The sequence below is a fragment of the Canis aureus genome, chromosome 11 (assembly GCF_053574225.1).
Source record: "Canis aureus isolate CA01 chromosome 11, VMU_Caureus_v.1.0, whole genome shotgun sequence".
NCBI classification, from domain to species: Eukaryota; Metazoa; Chordata; class Mammalia; order Carnivora; family Canidae; genus Canis; species Canis aureus.
The window spans coordinates 27,078,120-27,097,730 of record NC_135621.1 but is presented as its reverse complement, the minus strand read 5'-3'; the positions used below and the strand labels follow the sequence as shown (position 1 = coordinate 27,097,730).

The window sequence follows — 19,611 nt, the reverse complement described above, 5'->3', positions numbered from 1 at the left end:
GAAGTTTGCATTATGGTGTCATTCTGGGGTTGGGTTAAGGACTAGATCTTCCAGATAGAGCTAGTCCAGAGTCATGCCAGAGCATCCTGAACCCTCTGGACTATTTCGCCTGTATTCCCCTGGAAGCCTCAAACAATGCCTCATAAGCCAGTGGGAACTGTTGTTGATGGCCAGAGCATGCCCCTTGCACTTGTAGGCTACTGAGCCTTAATAACTTACTTCCTAGTTCTATGTTTCGGTTTTGAAAAATGAGGAAATCATGAACTACATGAAAAAGTTTTTAAGTAGATTACATTTTTGTTTTATTTCAGTCAAGAGGCAATTTCATAGGAAATTCAAACAACTCAATTACAGTATAATAAGGACTATGATGGGGGAAGCACTAGATGCTAAGCAATCATGAGAGACACCTAACCCAGATTTGGGGTGTTTCAGGGAAGGCTTCTGCATGCCAGTATTGAATGATTTGAGAGGACAGTATCTACCCACTTCAAAGTTTACTACTTTAAAACATAAAGATTTTGAAAATTGTACGCTTATGTATTCATTATATAATTACTGAATGTCTACTTTGTGCAAGGCACAGTTTAACCACAAATGTTAATAGTATTAAAAATTCCAATTTTCATGCTTTACAGTATGATGGAATATAAATAATAAGAAAAGTATTAAAATAATGTGAGATAATATGATATGTGTTCCCCCTCAAAAACAAAAAACAGTAGTGCGATCGGGGCAGAGAGCTACTTTAGATCGGTTTTTAATTCTCTACAGTATACCTGTCTACATGTATGTATGTATGGTACACACATCATTGTATTTGCCTACCGTTGAAAATAATAATAAAAATATTGAATATTATTTGAGCACCATCTTTAGGTCAAACACTATACCAAGTGACTTGCGGTTTCTCATGTAATTGTTAATAGCATTCTAGCAAAATAAATATTTTGTGCCCATAAGAAACCTGATGTTCTTAAGGATAAATATGTCTAAGGCTACCTAGCTTATTAGTGAAAAATCTGATATTTGAACTTGAGTCTCTCTGATTCTAAATTCTATTCTTCCTACTCTGTTGCATATCTTGGACCAGGATTTAAGAGTTCAGGTTCTAGGGGTCCCTGGATGGCTCAGTCAGTTAAGCGTCTGTCTTCAGCTCAGGTCATGATCCCAGAGTCCTGGGATCAAGCCCCGCCTTGGGCACCCTGCTCAGTGGAGAGCCTGCTTCTCCCTTTCCCTCTGCTGCTTCATCTGCTTGTGTGCTCTCTCGAATAAATAAATAAAATCTTTTTTAAAAAGTTCAGATTCTAGACATTTTTCAAATATGTATTGAGAACCTGTGATACAGATAGGAGTTAGAAAATTGAAAATTCTGCTCTTGAGGAATTAATATAATTGGGAAAAAAATCACCAAAAAACTAACCAACAGAGTAAATATATATATATATATATATATATATATATCACAAGGATTTGCTTCTAATTATTTCTCCTCTCTTGCTCTTTTACACATTCCAGCTGCTGTGCCATTTTATCTCATCCCTTTACAATAAAACTTCTCAAAATTATTGTCTCTGCTTGATGTTTCTGCTTTTTTCTATCCTGTTTTGTTGGCACACTCCAATCTGGCTTCTACTTTTTTTTCTCCCAGTCTTAACTGAGGTATAATTGACATATGTGTTTAAGTTGTACAACATGATTGGATATATGTATACATTGTGAAATGATTACCAAAAGAAGTTTAATTATCATTCATTACTTCATAGTTATAATTTTTTTCTTGTGGTGAGAACTTTTTTTTTTTTCAAGTAAACTGTGCTCAGCATGGGATTTGAACTCACATCCCTGAGATCAAGAATCTCATGGTCTACTGACTGAGCCAGCCAGGCACCCCACTTTTCTTGTGATAAAAGAACTTTTAAGATCTTTATTTTTAGCAATTTTCAACTATCCGATGAAGGATTGTTAACTGTGGTCACCATGTTGTACATTACATCCTCCAGAATTTATTATCTTATAACTGGATTTGTACCTTTGGACCACCTTTTACCAATTTGGTAAAAAGGCTTCTTTTATATTCTATCATTTATATTCTACTAAAATTGTTCTTGTCTGGGTCTCCAGTGACTTCTATGTTGCCAAATCCAGTAGTTGTCCTTTTGGCCTCCTTGTATTTAGCAGCACTTGACACAGGTAAGTACTTCCTCCATTCAGATACTTGTTTAAATATCTAAATACCATATTCCTCTAGTTTTCTTGCTTTCTCCTATGCTGTGTCTTCTCACACTAAAATAGTAACTAAACTTGATCACAATCTCAGTAGGTAATATTCAGTCCCAGGACTTTGGATACCATTTATGTGTTTATGGCATCTTAATTTATATATCTAGCCTGTTATTTTCCTCCTGATCTTCAGATTGCCTATTTGACCTCTCTTTTGGAATATCCAATAAATATCTCAGTCTTTGCCATTTCATTTAATAGTGCAATCATCTATCCTGTTGTTCAAGCCAAAAAACCTGAGAATCATCTGGTTTGGCTTTTGACTTTTAAAATACATCCCAGTCTAATCACTGGGAAATAAAATCAAATAACAAATAATCCCTGCCTTCTAAAAGTTTGTAATAGACTGGCAAACTAATTAGGAATTATGTGCAGTGCAGTAGGTATTAAAACAGAATTAAGCACGGGAGCATTGAGGAGGGGCATTTGCATCAGAATCCGCGAAAATGAGAAATCCTAAGGGAAGGCTTACTGGAGTAAGTGATGTTTGAGCTCGTGGAAGCAGACAAAAGCATTTTAGATGAGAACTGTGTTTTCAAAGGTAAATACTGTTACCTTTAACATTAGTTATTAAACTTAGTCATTAGTACAGACTAATTAGCTGGAGCTCTTCAAGTGTGGCTGCGATAATGTTTTGGGTTTTTTTTTTATTTCTTTGTTTGTTTGTTTGTTTTGAGAATTATTAGGCCAGAGGAATGGATAGGGACCAGATCATGAAGGGTGGGATCCCTGGGTGGCACAGCGGTTTGGCGCCTGCCTTTGGCCCAGGGCACGATCCTGGAGACCCAGGATCGAATCCCACGTCGGGCTCCCGGTGCATGGAGCCTGCTTCTCCCTCTGCCTATGTCTCTGCCCCTCTCTCACTCTCTCTCTCTCTCTCTCTGTGTGACTATCATAAATAAATAAAAATTAAAAAAAAAAAAGATCATGAAGGGTGCTAAACTAGGGTTTGAAGTGCATTCTGAACGATAAAAAGTTGTAGGTATAAAGTGTTAATATGGAAGGCTGGAAAGTTAAGGACAGATCCTGAATGTAAACCTGAGTTGGGGGGGTGCCTGGGTGGCTCTAGTCAGTTAAGCATCCAACTCTTGTTTTTGATTATGCATCTGCCTTGGGCTCAGGTAGTGATCCGAGGGTCCTGAGAATAGGGCTCCTTGTTTAGCAGGGAGTCTGTTTTTCCTTCTCCCTCTGCCTGCTGCTCCCCCTACTTGTGTGTGTTCTCTTTCTCTCTCAAATGAATGAATAAAATCTTCTAAAAACAAAAAACACCCTGAGTTGGTTGACAACACCTTTGAGGACACTGAAGCAAAGGACTGAAGGGATCACTTTGGAAATAGTATAGCTGAAGAGGATGAATTAAAGAAGAAAGGTAAGATCCAAGAAAGGCAGACCATTTAGGAGATGTAGTCAGGTGAATTGAGGAGGGTCTATATTAAGGAAATGGTCTTACTTTGAATCGAATTGGATCTTAGAAATAGGACTTGACATACCAGTTCTGCTACCAAGTAATTATGTGATATTGGGCCAAAAAATTCTGTTTACTTAAATGTAGGTGAAAGTATTGTTTATTTGCATCTGTCAGATTTAAGTTTACTATGGTAAGAAGTGGTCCAAAATAGAAGGATTGGGTATTCTAGTATTTTTGCATTTGAACATTAAAAAAAGAGAGGGAGGGATCCCTGGGTGGCGCAGCGGTTTAGCGCCTGCCTTTGGCCCAGGGCGCGATCCTGGAGACCCGGGATCGAATCCCACGTCAGGCTCCCGGTCCATGGAGCCTGCTTCTCCCTCTGCCTGTGTCTCTGCCTCTCTCTCTCTCTCTCTCACTGTGTGCCTATCATAAATAAAAAAAATAATAAAAAAATAAAAAAAATAAAAAAAAGAGAGGGAGAATTGGTTAACTTTTTACATTCAGTTATTTTACTGCCAAATAGGATAGTCCAGTGGTTATGGGCTCTACAAATAGATTGTTCAAATCCTAGTTCTGTCTGCAGTAATTATTCATCTTGGGCAAGTTTCTTAACCTTCCTATGTATCTTTTTTTCTCATCTTTAAATGGGCAGTATTATAATAACATCTCCCTCAAACATAACATGCTACTATTTGTCTAAAGAAGAGGATACCAATAAATAGATGTGATTTCAACAAAAAAGTGGTGAGACTAGATGTCTCAAGGAAGGGGTACAGGGTAACTTTGGGACAGATGTGGGAGGAAGGCTTTTTTCTATAAATCTATATCATCAAAGATGCTGGGATTTGGGGCAGCCCCGGTGGCCCAGTGGTTTAGTGCTGCCTTCAACACAGAGCATGATCCTGGAGACCCGGGATCGGTCCCATGGCAGGCTTCCTGCATGGAGCCTGCTTCTCCCTCTGCCTGTGTCTCTGCCTCTCTCTCTCTCATCTTAAAAAAAAAAAAAAAAAGGATGCTGGGATTTGAAAATATTAAATATACCATGCCTCTACGAATTTGTTGTAATAAGGAAAAACGGTGCTGCATCCTATATTGTGTAAGCTTTGAAGAGTTTACTTACAGGTGAAAAAAAAGCTCAGGTAGTTCTGCTGAACTCCAAATTGTATTTATTTTTGTCATAACACTGCATCCCAGTCACTCCACCAACATGATCCTTTACACGGACAACCCATTATCGTCTCTTCCTCGTGCCTTCACTATTTTCAAAAACACAAATGACAGGGGTACCTGGGTAGCTCTGTCGGCTAAACATCTGCCTTCAGCTCAGGTCATGATTTCAGGGTTCTAGGATCAAGCCCCATGTCAGGCTCTCTGCTCACAGGGAACCTGCTTTTCTCTTTCTCCGTGCTTATGCTGTCTCTTGCTATCTCTTTTATGTGCTATGTCTCTCTCAAAATCTTGAAAAAAATAATGTCAAGGATCAAATAAATTTAAAAAGGGGGGGAAGACTACTATGCGTTGGAGATGGTCATTTCTGCAGATATTTGCAAGTAACTATAGAGAGTCTGATGTTTCGTTGAGACAGAGGTTGGTCTCAGGATCCCTTTATGGTCTTAAAAATTATTGAGCATCCTCGCATCTCTCTTCCAAACTAGAGCTTCCCTCAGTACAGAGAGTGTTTTAGTACAGTGTTTTCCAATGGCAAGTTGTAATCGTAGTAGGTCATGGTATTAGTTTCCTGAGGCTGCCTTAACAAATCACCACAAACATAGTGGCTTAAAATAATAGAATTCTCTCACAGTTCTGGAGGCCAGAGGTCTGAAACCAAGTGTCAGCAGAGCTGTATTCCTTCCAAAGGCTCTAGGAAAGAATCTTTTCTTTACCTCTTTAGCTTCTAGTAGCGGGTATTCTTTGGATTGTGGCCACATCACTCTAATCGCTGCCTCCATGGTCCCATTACTTCCTCCTCTTCTGTTTTCTAGTCTGTTTCAAATCTCTCTGCATTTCTCTTATAAGAGCATTTGTCATTGAATTGAGGGCCTACCCAGGTGACCAGGATGATCTCCTCATTTCAGGATCCTTAATTACATCTGCAAAGACCCTTTTTCCAAATAAATTAACTGTCACAGGTTCTGGAGATTAAGACATGGACATATCTTTTGGGGGCCACCATTCAAGAAATTGCAGTAGTCGTATTACTGCAAATTACTGAAATTGCAGAAACTTTTTAATGGAATAGGGCAGACAAATATTAGGATAGTATTGTAATTTTTTAAAAAAGATTTTATGTATTTGAGAGAGAGAGTAGGAGGTGAAACAGAGGGAGAGGGACAAGCAGACTTTGCACCAAGTGGGGAGCCAGCCAGATGCAGGGCCATTCCCATGATCCTGAGATCACAACCTGAGCCGAAATCAAGAGTCAGACACTCAAGCCGACTGAACCATCCAGGTGCCCCTAGTGAAATTTTTATCTATATCGTATTTACACTTCTGTGTATACTAGGTTACCATGTAAAATATATTTCTTACTGTGGATCTTGGTTTTAAAAGTTTGAAAGCCACTATAATATAACTTATTTCACAGGTAAAGAAATCGTGCAAAGGAATTATGTAACTGGTCAAGATCATGTAGATCATAGAACTGGCACTTTTTTCTGCTATCCTATGCTACCTTTAACTCTTTGTCTTAGATTGCCTTTCAGAGTGCATACTTATTTCCTTCATTTTTCTCTATGCTTAACTCATATATATTTTTTTACTTCTTATGAAAATTTCAAACATGTACAAACAGTTATCAACTCATGGCCAGTCTTTTTTCATCCAAATCTTCTTTTATCCTCTCTCCCCAATCCACACACACTCCTGTGTTATTTTGTGACAAATCTGTTTATATCACTTCATCTGTAAATATTTCAGTTTATAGCTCTAAAAGGTAAGATTCTTCCTCTTTGACACAACCACAACACTATTACCCCACGTTAAAGAAGTAAACATTACTTCCATAATATTGTCAAATATGCAATTATTATCCAAATTTCCAGTTTTTTCATAAATGTAATAAACAGTGTGAGGGAATACTTGTTTTAAAATTTGTTGCTTGAATCAGGATCCATATAAATAAGATTCACATATTACAAAAGGTTGATAAAGGTTTTAAGGTTTTCTTAATATACAGATTCCTCCTCTATCTCTTACCACCCCTACCTGCCATAAAGTTTATGTGGAAGAAACAGAGTTGTTTGTCCTGTAGTGTTTCTCATGTCAGGACTTTGTTGATTGCATCTTTATATTGTCTTCTAGCAAGTTCCTCTATTTCTGTAAATTGCTTGCCTTATCTTTGTTAAGCTTTCAGTGTATATAGAGTGGGCATATTCCCTAAAGTGTATTCTGTACATTTTCTAAAGCTAAATTGCAGGAAATACTTGTTTTTCCTTTTTCTCTTTTTTCACTCTTCTGAACTGTATTTTTGTTCTGCCTAGAAACCTTTATCATTTTGTCTTAATCATCCAAGAAGCCATAATTTTTTTCAATAACCCTCAGTTAAGACTTCTAACTCATCAAATGTATATACCTCATTCATACTACATAGTCCCTACAGAAACCTTTAACTTGATCCAGACATCACATCCTACTGTTACAGCAATTGTATGTTCACAAGGAGATTGCATAGTACTGATTGTATTATTGGGATCAACAAAGAACACTTATGGAGCAACAGGGTGGAGGGATAAGAGCAAAGATTTCGGAGTTTAATAAACCTGGGTTTGGATTCCAGCTTCCCCAGTACTAACTGTGTGACAAGGCACAAAGTACTTCTTGCTTTTGTTGTTGCCTTCTCTGAGTCTGATTCCTTGTTTGTAAAAAAAAAAAAAAAAAAAAACAATGATGGCAGTTAAAACCCTAATTCCTTAATTTGGTATACAAAGCCTTTAATGGTCTGATCCTTACCTTTCTAATTTTTTCATCTTCCTCCAGCAACACTGACCTGAAATTCTCCCTTCCCTCTACTACATGCAGACAGATACAGATGCACACACATGCAAACACACACAGTACTTTCTATGCCTTCCCTTTCATGATCTCATTCATGACACCTTCCACCCCATTTCTCTTTCACTTGACTTTTTTTTTTTAAGATTTTATCTTTAAGTAATCTCTGTACCCAGCATGGGGCTCTTAATTACAGCCTGGAGATTGAGTCACATATTCTACCAACAGCCAGTCAGATGTCCTTCGTTTGTCTAATTCTTTTCAGAGTAGACATCCTCAACTTCTACAGTCCTACACCAACACCTTTTTGTGTTCCCCAGTGCTCTGTGTGCCTCTCTTTGTCTTTATACCCATCCTACAACATTTTATTAGTCTCTGTGCTCTCGAAAAGCCTTGTGAATGAATCCACCGTGGCATTCACCATATAGTGTTATAATGTCATTTTGTCTTACCTCCACTAGACCATATATTCTTTAAAGGCCCCAGGGATCCCTGGGTGGCGCAGCGGTTTAGCACCTGCCTTTGGCCCAGGGCATAATCCTGGAGTCCTGGGATCGAATCCCACATCGGGCTACCTGCATGGAGCCTGCTTTTCTCTCTGCCTGTGTCTCTGCCTCTCTCTCTCTGTGTGTGTCTCTCATGAATAAATAAAATCTAAAAAAAAAAAAAAAAAAGGCCACAGCAAATAGTCTTCATTCTTATGTCTTTTTCTTGGATGTGTTCCAGTCACATGCTTAAATCTTGTTGAATGAATACTATTAATAGTGTTTGTTGCATACTATCATTAAGCATTTTCATACATTATTTAACCTAACTCTTAACATTTCCAGGTTTAAATGAGATAGCATGTGCATATTTTCTCATACTTCACATATTGTCAATAAAAATGTTCTCTTTTTCTGAATTTTAGGACAACTTTATACTATCTCTTAATATACCCTAACCCCTTCCTTGCTTTTGTTGCCTTTCTTCTGTTCCCCTAGTTCCTTATTCATATCACAGTCATACTTTATGTGTATATACCTCTATTATACTGCAGTAGACTGAAGTTGCTAAGGGTAAAAATGATCTCATTTCCTTATTCCTAGGGCCCAACACAGGCACAGAGGAAGGGCCATATAAATTTTGAAGGAGGTACTAAAATGCACTTTTCTAAAGCATCCCAACTGCTGGAGATAGATAAATGTATATATACTCTGAGGACTTTCTAGATTACTGTTCCATTTCACTTTCTTTTATTTTTCCTTCAGGATGCGTGTCATGTTCTCAGCGAAGGTTCTCCCTCCAGCCCATCCCAGAGAAGAGAATTCCAAACCGGTACTTAGGCCAGCCCAGCCCCTTTACACACCCACACCTCCTCAGACCAGGTAAACTCTATTCACTATAATAACTATCCCTCTCTTTAGATGCTTTATTCAGAACTGTGCTATCCAATAGAATTTTTTGCAGTGATATAAAAAAAATCTAGATCTGTGCTGCCCAGTACAGTAGCCACTAGCCACAAGTAGCTATTGTATACTTAGAATGTTGCTGGTGCAACTCAGGAACTAAATGTTTTATTTTTATTTCAGTTAACTTAATTTTAAGCTTAGAAAGGTACATGTAGCTACTGATATTGTGTTGATGGCTCTATGTTGGGCACAAATATAATAAGCCTTATAATTCAGAATTACCATTGAAAAGTATATATTTCCAAATATTTTAGAAGAAAAGTTGCATTACTTACTAAGACATGGTTGCTAGAACTGTATTCAGACAATTGATTCCTTGTGAACTGGTTTGTTAAAGACATTTTAGAAAACGTGTTTTCTTGCGGCGCCTCGCTGGCTCAGTCAGTGGAGCATTAGACTCTTGATCTCAGGGTTGTGAGTTTGAGCCCCATGTTGGGCATGGAGCCGAAAGGAAGAAAGAGAGAGAGAGAGAAAGAAAAAAAAGAAAATATGTTTTTCTTGAGAGTATTAAATGCTCATTTCGTTTAACAAAAATATTGCTATACAGATTACATTAGATTTCCAGATTTGATTTTCACAGCTTTGAGAGGTGATAACAATGATAAAAAGGCAGTTATGGGGTGAACTGTGGTGAATGAATACCACCCCAAAGATGTAGGTAGGGCAAAACCAAATTATTTGTAGAAAAAGCGGTCAGGTTTTCAAGGGAAATTAATTATTGCTTCTCCATGGGAAGTTAAATCTGTATTTACTATCTAAGCATATAGACTAATAATCTAAATTACCTTTAGAAATATGTTGCTCTTTCACTATCTCCACTCAGTGAATGATACCAGTGTGTCTCTCAGTGAGGGCTTCCTTTCGCTGATTCTTCATCAGACTGGAATTTCTGCTGGGAAATCGGCTGAGACTCAGGAAATGCAGCTCACCACTGAAACACACAAGAAATCAGAGTTTTTCAAAGCTGTAAGGTAAGCTTATTAGCAATCCAGTTAGTATTAAGTATTTCTCTAACCTGTCAACCTACCTATAGCTTCATTTAAAAAAACAAAGTAGAATTGACATTAAGTTTTATCAGCTTTGAAAATTCTTGAATTCTCGTGGTGAGATAGTTTTACATGGTGAGCTGCATTTTCTAGGCCTTGAAACTAGTAATCGTATTGTCAAGATGATGGCTTCTATAGCTAAACTCTTTGCTTTATGTGTTATGTGCATGATAACTGTATAAAAATCGTAAATGAATATACACATATACATGTTTATACATACATGTGTTATATTCATATCAGCTATGGAGGAAAGAGGTTATCTGTCTTAATTTTTACTCTTCTGGACGTAGCATTTTATTTTATTTTATTTTTTATTTTTCATTCAAAGATTTTATTTATTTATTCATGAGAGCCTCAGAGAGAGAGAGGCAGAGGCAGGCCGAGGGAGAAGCAGGCTCCATGCAGAGAGCCCGATGTGGGACTCGATCCCAGGACTCCAGGATCACGCCCTGAGCTGAAGGCAGGTGCTCAACTGCTGAGCCACCCAGGCATCCCTGGGCGTAGCATTTTAGACATCGGGGTAAGAAGGGATAGAAATAGATGGAATTTTAAAACAGAATCATCAGTGTTAAAGAAGCCAGGTATACTGGCTTCTGGAGGCAAAAACTATATAAGTATCCAAAGTATTAACCATTTGTCTTTCTCCACATAGATAAGGAAGTGTTAAAATTATTATGGAGTGGAGAAAATGTAGAAAAAATTAAAGGCATATAATATTTTTTTTTTAATTTATTTCACAGAGTCTGGAGTATAAAATTATATCATCTGTTACTTGGTTTGCTTCAAAAAGTTTCATGTTTATCATAGCAATTTTCCCAGTACTTAAAAGTTTTGGGAAATACCTCAATTCTTTCTCTAATTATTGCACAGATCTATATATATATTATAGAAAAATTAGACAATACAGGTAAAAATAATTTTTTAAAAAATTACTCGTAATCCCACCACTCATAGAAAACCACTTTTGAGATTTTGGTATATGTCTCTTTCTAGACTTATTTTTTATATAGACATATATGTGTCTGTGTGCGTGTATTACACACATGGGTACACACACTGTATACCAGTGAATTATTCCTAAAAATAAACTCTTAGAAATGAAATTAATGAGTCAGCTCTTTGTGAATTTTGAGGATGATCTATTTCCTCTGGATTTCTGCTGGCCATATCTACCAGATTTCCTGAAGCAAGAGTAACCTGGAAAATATTCAGCAGAATGGCTCAAAGATAAGGGAATTCTGTTCTAGCTGTGCTACTACTGCTTGAGATGGAAATAAAAAATCAGACTGACTTCCTCAATATCTCCTAGTGATTTCTAAAACTTATTTCCTTAAAGAATTTATTTATTTATTTATTTTTAAGTAATTTCTACGCCCAACATGAGGCTTGAACTCACAACCCCAATATCAAGAGATGCTCTACTGCCTGAGCCAGCCAGGCACTCTCCATTTCTTTTTTTTTTTAACATTGCCATCCCAGTGCTTAGTACTGTGTCTGTAGAGATAGAAAATGTCAGTTCATCCTCCTTGATCACTAATATGTCCACCACTTATCACCCAAGCAGGAAAAAATGATTCCATGCAGGAAGGCAAGTAGCATTCTGAACTATATAGTGTTACGAACTGTGAATTTACTTTTATAACATCTATGCAAAAAAGATAATTACATTGCTCCTGGATATTGCCACGGGAGTAGTGCTGTCATTAGCAAAGCAGCAAGGTGTTCAACTCACAAACATTGCAACTTATCAGGCAGTAGTAAGAATTACTGCCTAATGAAGCATTATTTCCAAGAATTTATATTTCTAACATGGTTACATTCCTGGACACAATTAGTTTTGGAATATGTGATATAGTTTGTGGTTTTCGTAGAGTTAGGCTTGTCAGAATGACTTGTCAGACATATGCAGAACCAGTTGTTTTTCTTCCAACTGCAACAGTGAACAAATTGGGAAGTTTTCAGAATACAATTATATGGCCCGCAATTTGAGGGAATACTTTTACCATTTACCTGTTTGTCTCTTATGATCAAATATAATGGCTGAGGCTATACAGTTAATGTCAAGTATAATATTTTAAATGATGAAAAGATTGGTTCTAGAGTGGGTGCTAGATCATAATTTCTGAATCATCTTTCCTTAGAATTGTCAAAAACAATTAGGTGTCCACCTTTCAGTAGCTGAGTTGTAGTTCTGCCTTGAGTAAGCAGTGTATTTTTATTAAGTTTCGTTAAAATGGGGCAGCCCCGGTGGCTCAGCGGTTTAGCGCCTGCCTTCAGCCCAGGGCGTGATCCTGGAGACCCAGGATCGAGTCCCACGTCAGGCTCCCTGCATGGAGCCTGCTTGTGTCTCTGCCTCTCTCTCTCTCTCTGTCTCTCTCTCTCTCTCTCTCTCTCTCTGTGTTTGTCATGAATAAATAAAATCTTAAAAAAAAAGTTTTGTTAAAATGATTCACTTCAATATCTAAAAGATTAAGATTGATTTTGTTGGGGTAAGATTTTTATAGTATTTAAATGATTCAAATATACGTCCAAGAAATGACAGACATTCAAAGTGGTCTGAATCTGCCTACACCACGGGGGGAGCTTTTTCAAAATGTACATACATACCATGATCCTCTAGACTTACAGAATCAGAATCTCAAGGGAAGGGGTTAGGCCATAGGTTTTTGAAGAGCTCCCTGGGTGCTTCTGATGCCCACCACTTGCCTAATGGGTATTCATTCAGGTGGGTGCATGAGATGCCATCTAAAGCCAGATCTTTGGCCACAGGCCACGTTTTGAAGCAGAGTGTACCTTCTCCATGCCTCTCTGACATCCTCATCCCCAAACTCTAGTTCTTAAATTCATTTATATCTTTAACATCACCACCATTGCACATTTACAGAACTATGACTTTACATTTATGTAGCCATTTCAAGACTCTTTATAGGTTACACCCGATGAGCAGAATACTGGTATAAAAATGTTTTATATCCTAGAGCTTTTAAATTTAAGTTCAGGGTCAGTATGCCTGGGTGGCTTAGTGGTTGAGCGTCTGCGTTCTGCTCAGAGTATGATCCCGGGTGCCCAGGATTGAGTCCCACATCAGGCTTCTTGCATGGAGCCTGCTTCTCTATGTCTATCTATGTCTCTCTACCTATGTCTATGTCTCTGCCTCTCTCTCTATGTCTCTCATGAATAAATAAGTAAAATCTTAAAAAAAAAATAAACTAAAAAAAATACATTTAAGTTCAGGGTCTACTTTTTTACTTAGGTATTTTACCATGAAATCTCCCTGTGTTTTTTGTTTTTTGAAGATTGATTGATTGAGGGATGACTGGGTAGCTCAGTGGTTGAGCATCTGCCTTTGGCTTAAGACATGATCCTGGAGTTCCAGGATCGAGTCCCGCATTGGGCTCCTGCCTGGAGCCTGCTTCTCCTTCCTCTGCCTGTGTTTCTCATGAATAAATAAATAAAATCTAAAAAAAAAAATTGATTGATTTGAAAGAGAGTGCACATGTGCAAGCAGGGGGAGAGGCAGAGGGAGAGAAACTTAAAGCAGACTTTGGACTTCGAACTGAGTACAGAGTCTACCCGGGAGGGAGTCAGTCAATCCCACAACCCATAAGATCATGACCTGAGCTGAAACCAAGAGTTAGAGGCTTTACCAGCTGAGCCACCCAGGCACCCCTCCCTATTTTTTAATTAATATATTTTCTTTTCTTATTTCCCCGTATACCTATGTAATTTTTAAAATAATCTCATATTCTTATTGATTGTGCACTTTCCTCTTGTCTTCATTTTCTGAAGAAGATTGTAATGCAGAATAAAGACTGGAGTGTTTAAGTATATATACATTTACAAATGAATAAACCTATATATTTAACCTATATGTATGGTGTATGTTGATTATTCATTTCAAGGTACCATTATACTGATGATTAGCTTATAGAAATTCCATAAACTGCCATCTAGTAGAATTATGGTATATTTCTCTGTTTCTTAATGCTGGGGGAAAAAAATTTGAAGTATAATAATTTTCCTCTGGTTTAAATATTGGTACATTAAAAATAAATGACTTTTCTATTTCTCTTTAACCTTTGTGCATATTTCTCATTCATATTGAGAAATTGTCTGAAGTAAAAATTAGCAAGAATCTGCTCTAAACAAGAATCAGGAATCTTCTAAAGAATTGAATAATAGGAGCAGCCCTGGTGGTTTAGTAGTTTAGCGCCGCCTTTAGCCTGGGGTGTGATCCTGGAGACCCTGGATCGAGTCCCACGTCAGGCTCCCTGCATGGGGGCCTGCTTCTCCCTCTGCCTGTGTCTCTAGCTCTCATGAATAAATAAATAAAATCTTAAAAAAAAAAATTTGAATAATAAAAAAACTTCTGAATCACTTAAGACTCATTCTAATTGTATCTAATATTTATATAGTAATTGCTGTTTTAAGTATCTTAACTTATCTAATCCTCCTGACAACTTTGAGAAGTAGTTGCTATTATTATTTCCATTTGACAGATGAGAAAACTGAGTCATAAAGCAGTTTGGTAGCTCTCCCCCAAGTCACTCAGTAAGTTGTTGAACCAGGATTCCAACTCACAAAAGTCTGTGAGTCCATACTTAACCACAAAACACTTGTTCCAAAAATACTATCTGGAATATATTTTTAAGATTTTATTTATTCATTTATGAGAGACAAAACAGAGAGAGAGAGGCAGAGACACAGGCAGGAGAAGCAGGCTCCTCACCAGGAGCCCAGCGGGGGACTTGATCCCCAGACCCCATCACACTCTGAGCCAAAGGCAGACATTCAAATGCTGAGCCACCCAGGTGTCCCACTATCTGGAATTTCTGAAAAGGCTATTTTTGTTTTTGTCATAAGATTTTTTTTTTTTAAGATTTATTTATTTATTTATGATAGAGAGGCAGAGACACAGGCAGAGGGAGAAGCAGGCCCCATGCCAGGAGCCCAACTCGGGACTCCATCCAGAGACTCCAGGATCCTGCCCTGGGCCAAAGGCAGGTGCCAAACCGCTGAGCCACTGAGGGATCCCCTTGTCATAAGATTTTTAATAAGAAATTCACTTGAGGGAAGTCTTGGTATAAAAGTATTACAAGTTTAGAGAGTCATTTGCTTTTTTAAATGTGAAATTACATATGAATTGCACAGATCTTAAATGCGCATTTCAGTGAGTTTTGACAAACATTAATGTCAACATAACCCACACACCTCATTCAAGGTATAGAACATTTTCATCACCCCAGAAAATCTTCTCCCCTCCAGTCGGTCCCTGCCTCCATCCTAGCCATTGCTCCACTTGCTATCAACATGGATTGTTTTGCCTGGTCTTGGAGTCATGTACAGTATGTACCCTTTCTGTCAGACTTGTTTTGCCCAATATATGCAAATAAAATCTATTTGGAGTATTTTTTATTGTTTATTTGGTCATTTCATTTTTTCAGAGAGGTCTATGTTTTACTTATAAAGGAAACATTAATTTTTTTTACTCCCATTCTCCAGCTACACAGTAACAGATCAGTTTATAAACTACTTGAAGACAATAAAAACTACCCAATATCAAACAATTCATTTTAAGGACACTGGTTCAAAATCAGACCATGTTAAAATCCTTTTTTAAAAAAAATATTTTATTTATTTATTCATAAGAGACACAGAAAGAGGCAGAGACATAGGCAGAGACAGAAGCAGGCTCCACGTGGGGAGCCCAAGGTGGGACTCCATCCTGGGACTCCAGGATCACGCCCTGCACCGAAGGCAGTCGCTCAACAGCTGAGCCACCTAGGCGTCCCCCATGTTAAAATCCTAATCTAGTTATTTTTGGGAAATAATTGAAATACATACCTAGATTGTAGCTGAAACTTGCATCTTTCCGTCCATTTTCAGCCTTTATAAAACTTTCCTGTATGAGTTTTCTGCTTGGCTGATTAAATATGAAGACCATTTTTCTTATTCTGTTGAGAGGTCCAATCCTAAATGTCCTGGAAGAGCTTTTCCTCCTCGCTGTAGAGTCTCAGAATTGATTGTGAGACTTTGCTATCTGCAGAGTCCACGTTGTGACATGTAAGCATTTGATTGGTAAAAAGCTTGTTAGAATAGCCCCTCTGTCCTTAATTGTTTCCACATGATAAAATACTAACTTTGTTCCTTATCGCATTACAATTTGATGAAGTTACCAGAATGTCTGTTCAGATATAGTTATATCACAAGAAATTCAGGCCAGATTGACCATTACAATGGTTGGTTTTATGATCAAAACCCATAACAACTGCCAGGTTTACCTCTAGGGTTAAAGTTCATTGCTTTATAATACCTTTTTTATTTCCTCCTTCAAATGATAAGAAAAGATGTCTGTTTTCCTTGGATAATTTTTTGTCATGACCAAAGATTTCTCTGTTACTTTGAGATTTCAGAAGTTTAGAAGCATTTAGTTAATGATCATTCCATAGTGTTGGTGATTCATAAGCTTGGGAAAATGTAGACAGTGTTTTATGTGTTTCTCATGTAATCATTTCTATGAAATTGGATTCAGGAGGGAGAGGAATACCTTGAAGGCAGTAAAAGATAGTTTTCCAATCATGTTTTGATATCCAAATGATTGTATCTTTTTACAGAAGTTACTTTCCAGTATATCTATATATATGCTTTGTTATTAATGAGAGCAAAAGAGAACACATAGATTAAGGTCATTAAAATTGTGAATTTTATTTCTCGAAATTATAAAAAAATACAGAATAAATTGACTCTTAATTAAGTTTTATTACATGGACTGTAGCTGTGGAGAAACCAAAAGCAAAGCACAGGAAAGGGAGAAAGAAGACAAAAAGGACAGGTTGAATGATCCATCAATTATGACCACCCTCTGCTTTTATGAAAGAGTACTGTTTGGGTGCACTGGAAAAGTTCCAATGTTGAGTAACAGTGGCAGGCTTAACATGAATAATTATCAAAGAGATAAATAGTTAAGCTTTTCCTGGGCTCTGGTACAAAGTTCAGTATTCTGCCCATGAGCCCTAGAGGACTCTTAGCCAGCTCAATCTGGGAGAAAAAAGAAATGCTATGTAAGCTCTTCTAGAAGTGACTCTGTTGGCTTACTTACCTTTTATTTCTTACCAACTTTATCAACAAAACTGTAGATTTTTTTCTATTATAGATAATTAAAAGTTAATATTTTATTGAATGCAAACAGAATTTGCTAAAGAGAGAAACTATGTAAATAAAATAAAATAAAATAAAATAAAATAAAATATAAAATAAAATAAAATAAAGTATAATATAATATAATATAATATAATATAATATAATATAATATAATATAATTAATATAATATGGCAGCCCGAGTGGCTCAGTGGCTTAGCGCCACCTTCAGCCCAGGGCATGATCCTGGAGACCCGGGATCGAGTCTCATGTCAGGCTCCCTGCACAGGCTCCCTTCATGGAGCCTGCTTCTCTCTGCCTGTGTCTCTGCCTCTCTCTTTCTCTCTGTGTCTCTCATGAATAAATAAATAAAATTTTGAAAAAAAGAGAGAAACTATGCATAGGTAAAACAACTAGACTGTTCTAAAGCAGTCATAAACTGGGTTAATAAAAACTCATAAGAGACACACAGAGAGGCAGAGACACAGGTAGAGGGAGAAGCAGGCTCCATGCAGGAAGCCCGACGTGGGACCCGATCCTGGAACTCCAGGATCACTCCTAGAGTCAAAGGCAGACACTCAACTGCTGAGCCACCCAGGCATCCCTAAATTGTACATTTAAATGGGTGGTTGTACGGTATGTAAATAATATCTCAAGCTCTCTTTTAAAAAATTGATCAGATAAATTAGAATTACCTGTTATAGAGCATTAAAATCTATTGGAGAAGGGTACCTAGGTGGCTCAGTAGGTGAAGTGTCTGCCTTTGGCTCAGGTCATGATTCTGGAGTCTTGGGATCAAGCTCCACATCGATCAGGCTCCCTGCTCAGTGGAGAGTTAGCTTCTCCCTCTTCCTCTAATAACCCTCCCCTCTCTCCTGCGTTTTCTCGATCTCTCTTGCTCTCAATAAATAAAATCTTTTTTTTAATCTACTTAAGAATTTGAATTTGATCTAATGGACAACAAAGAACCATTGTGTAGGTTATGAGTATGGAATGGACTGCTCATGATTTCTCTCCTTTATCTTTTCTCTTTAGTTGGGATTTTAATTATGAGAGTATATACTCATTGAAACAAAATTCAAATAATATTTTAAAAACACCTTAAAAAGGGACACATGGATGGCTCAGTCGATTAAGCACCTGACTCTTGATTTCAGCTCAGGTCATGATCTCAGGGTTGTGAGATTGAGCTCTGCGTTGAGCTCTGCATTGGGCTTTGTGTTGGGCATGGAGCCTGCTTAAGATTCTCTACCTCTTCCTTTGCCCTCCCCCAACCCCCCCACCCCCCGCTGCTGTATGTTTTCTCTGAAGAAAGAGAAAGGGAGAAAGAAGAAAGAAAGAAAGAAAGAGAGAGAGAGAGAGAGAGAGAGAGAGAAAGAAAGAAAGAAAGAAAGAAAGAAAGAAAGAAAGAAAGAAAGAAAGAGAGAGAGAGAGAGAGAGGGAGGGAGGGAGGGAGGGAGAGAGAGAGAGAAAGAAAGAAAGAAAAGAAAGAAGAAAGAAAGAAAGGAAAGAAAGGAAAGAAAGAAAGAAAGAAAGAAAGAAAGAAAGAAAGAAAGTTAAAAAGAAAATCTCAGTCTTAATCCCCATAGATAACCACTATTTAAATTTGGGATTCTAAAAATAAATAAATAAAAATTAATAAAATTGGGATTCTTTTCCAATTCTTTTTTCTCCTTTTTTAGTTTTTAACATAATGAGATCATATTATTCATCTTATACTGTAACTTCTTCATATAGCCGTATTTCATGGCTATCTTCCCATACTTACATGTGGAGACTGGCTACTACAGGGAATAATAATAGTAATCCACATCATGGAGTCAATGTAAAGATTAAATGAATTGATGCCTGTAAGTAATTAGAATAGTACCAGACACATGAAAAGCATTCAGTAACCATTAGGTGGTGTTTTACTATTATTGCTAAATGTAGGCTGAGGGATACAGCTTTCATGAGTGATTGATTTAATAGTTCTTTTGCTTTGCAACCAAAAGTGAAAGCACATGTAAACTCCATTTCAGAGAGAAAGCATTCACCCAGCCACCACTGGGCTAGCAATTAGGCAGTCTGCTGGGTACTAGTATTGAGAACTAAATATAACACTTCATAACAGGTTCCTAACAAGATTTTTGTGGGTAGGCTTAAGGAAATCAGACACTCTTGAAATGTATGTCAAAAGTTTGTGTGTGCCTATATGCAGTTTAGTAAACAATCCATAGCTTTTATTCTTTTTAAAGATTTACTTATTTTAGAGAGAGTGTGTGCTCACCCAAGCAAGGGAGGGGCAGAAGG

At 37.4% G+C, this 19,611-nt stretch overlaps 1 protein-coding gene and 1 long non-coding RNA gene across 5 annotated transcripts in view; one reads left to right on the top strand and one right to left on the bottom strand.

Annotated features, from left to right (window-relative positions):
* XPNPEP3 (X-prolyl aminopeptidase 3) overlaps nucleotides 1–19,611 on the top strand; it is a 74,934-nt gene that overhangs the window by 7,560 nt on the left and 47,763 nt on the right. For 2 of the 4 annotated variants that reach the window (XM_077914384.1, XM_077914385.1), the window contains exons 2-3: nucleotides 8,932–9,048; nucleotides 9,956–10,103. Coding sequence is in view for 2 of the 4 variants with exons in the window: in XM_077914382.1 (XP_077770508.1) it covers nucleotides 8,932–9,048 (117 nt within the window). In the remaining 2 variants the exon portion in view is untranslated. The remainder of the gene's footprint in view (nucleotides 1–8,931; nucleotides 9,049–9,955; nucleotides 10,104–19,611) is intronic. The other 2 variants (XM_077914382.1, XM_077914383.1) reach the window with 1 other exon arrangement.
* LOC144323663 (uncharacterized) lies at nucleotides 6,583–16,545 on the bottom strand. Its single transcript, XR_013389044.1, has 3 exons — nucleotides 16,026–16,545; nucleotides 9,408–10,063; nucleotides 6,583–7,541 (listed from the first exon to the last, which is right to left on the bottom strand). It is a non-coding gene; the product is annotated as an uncharacterized LOC144323663 (long non-coding RNA).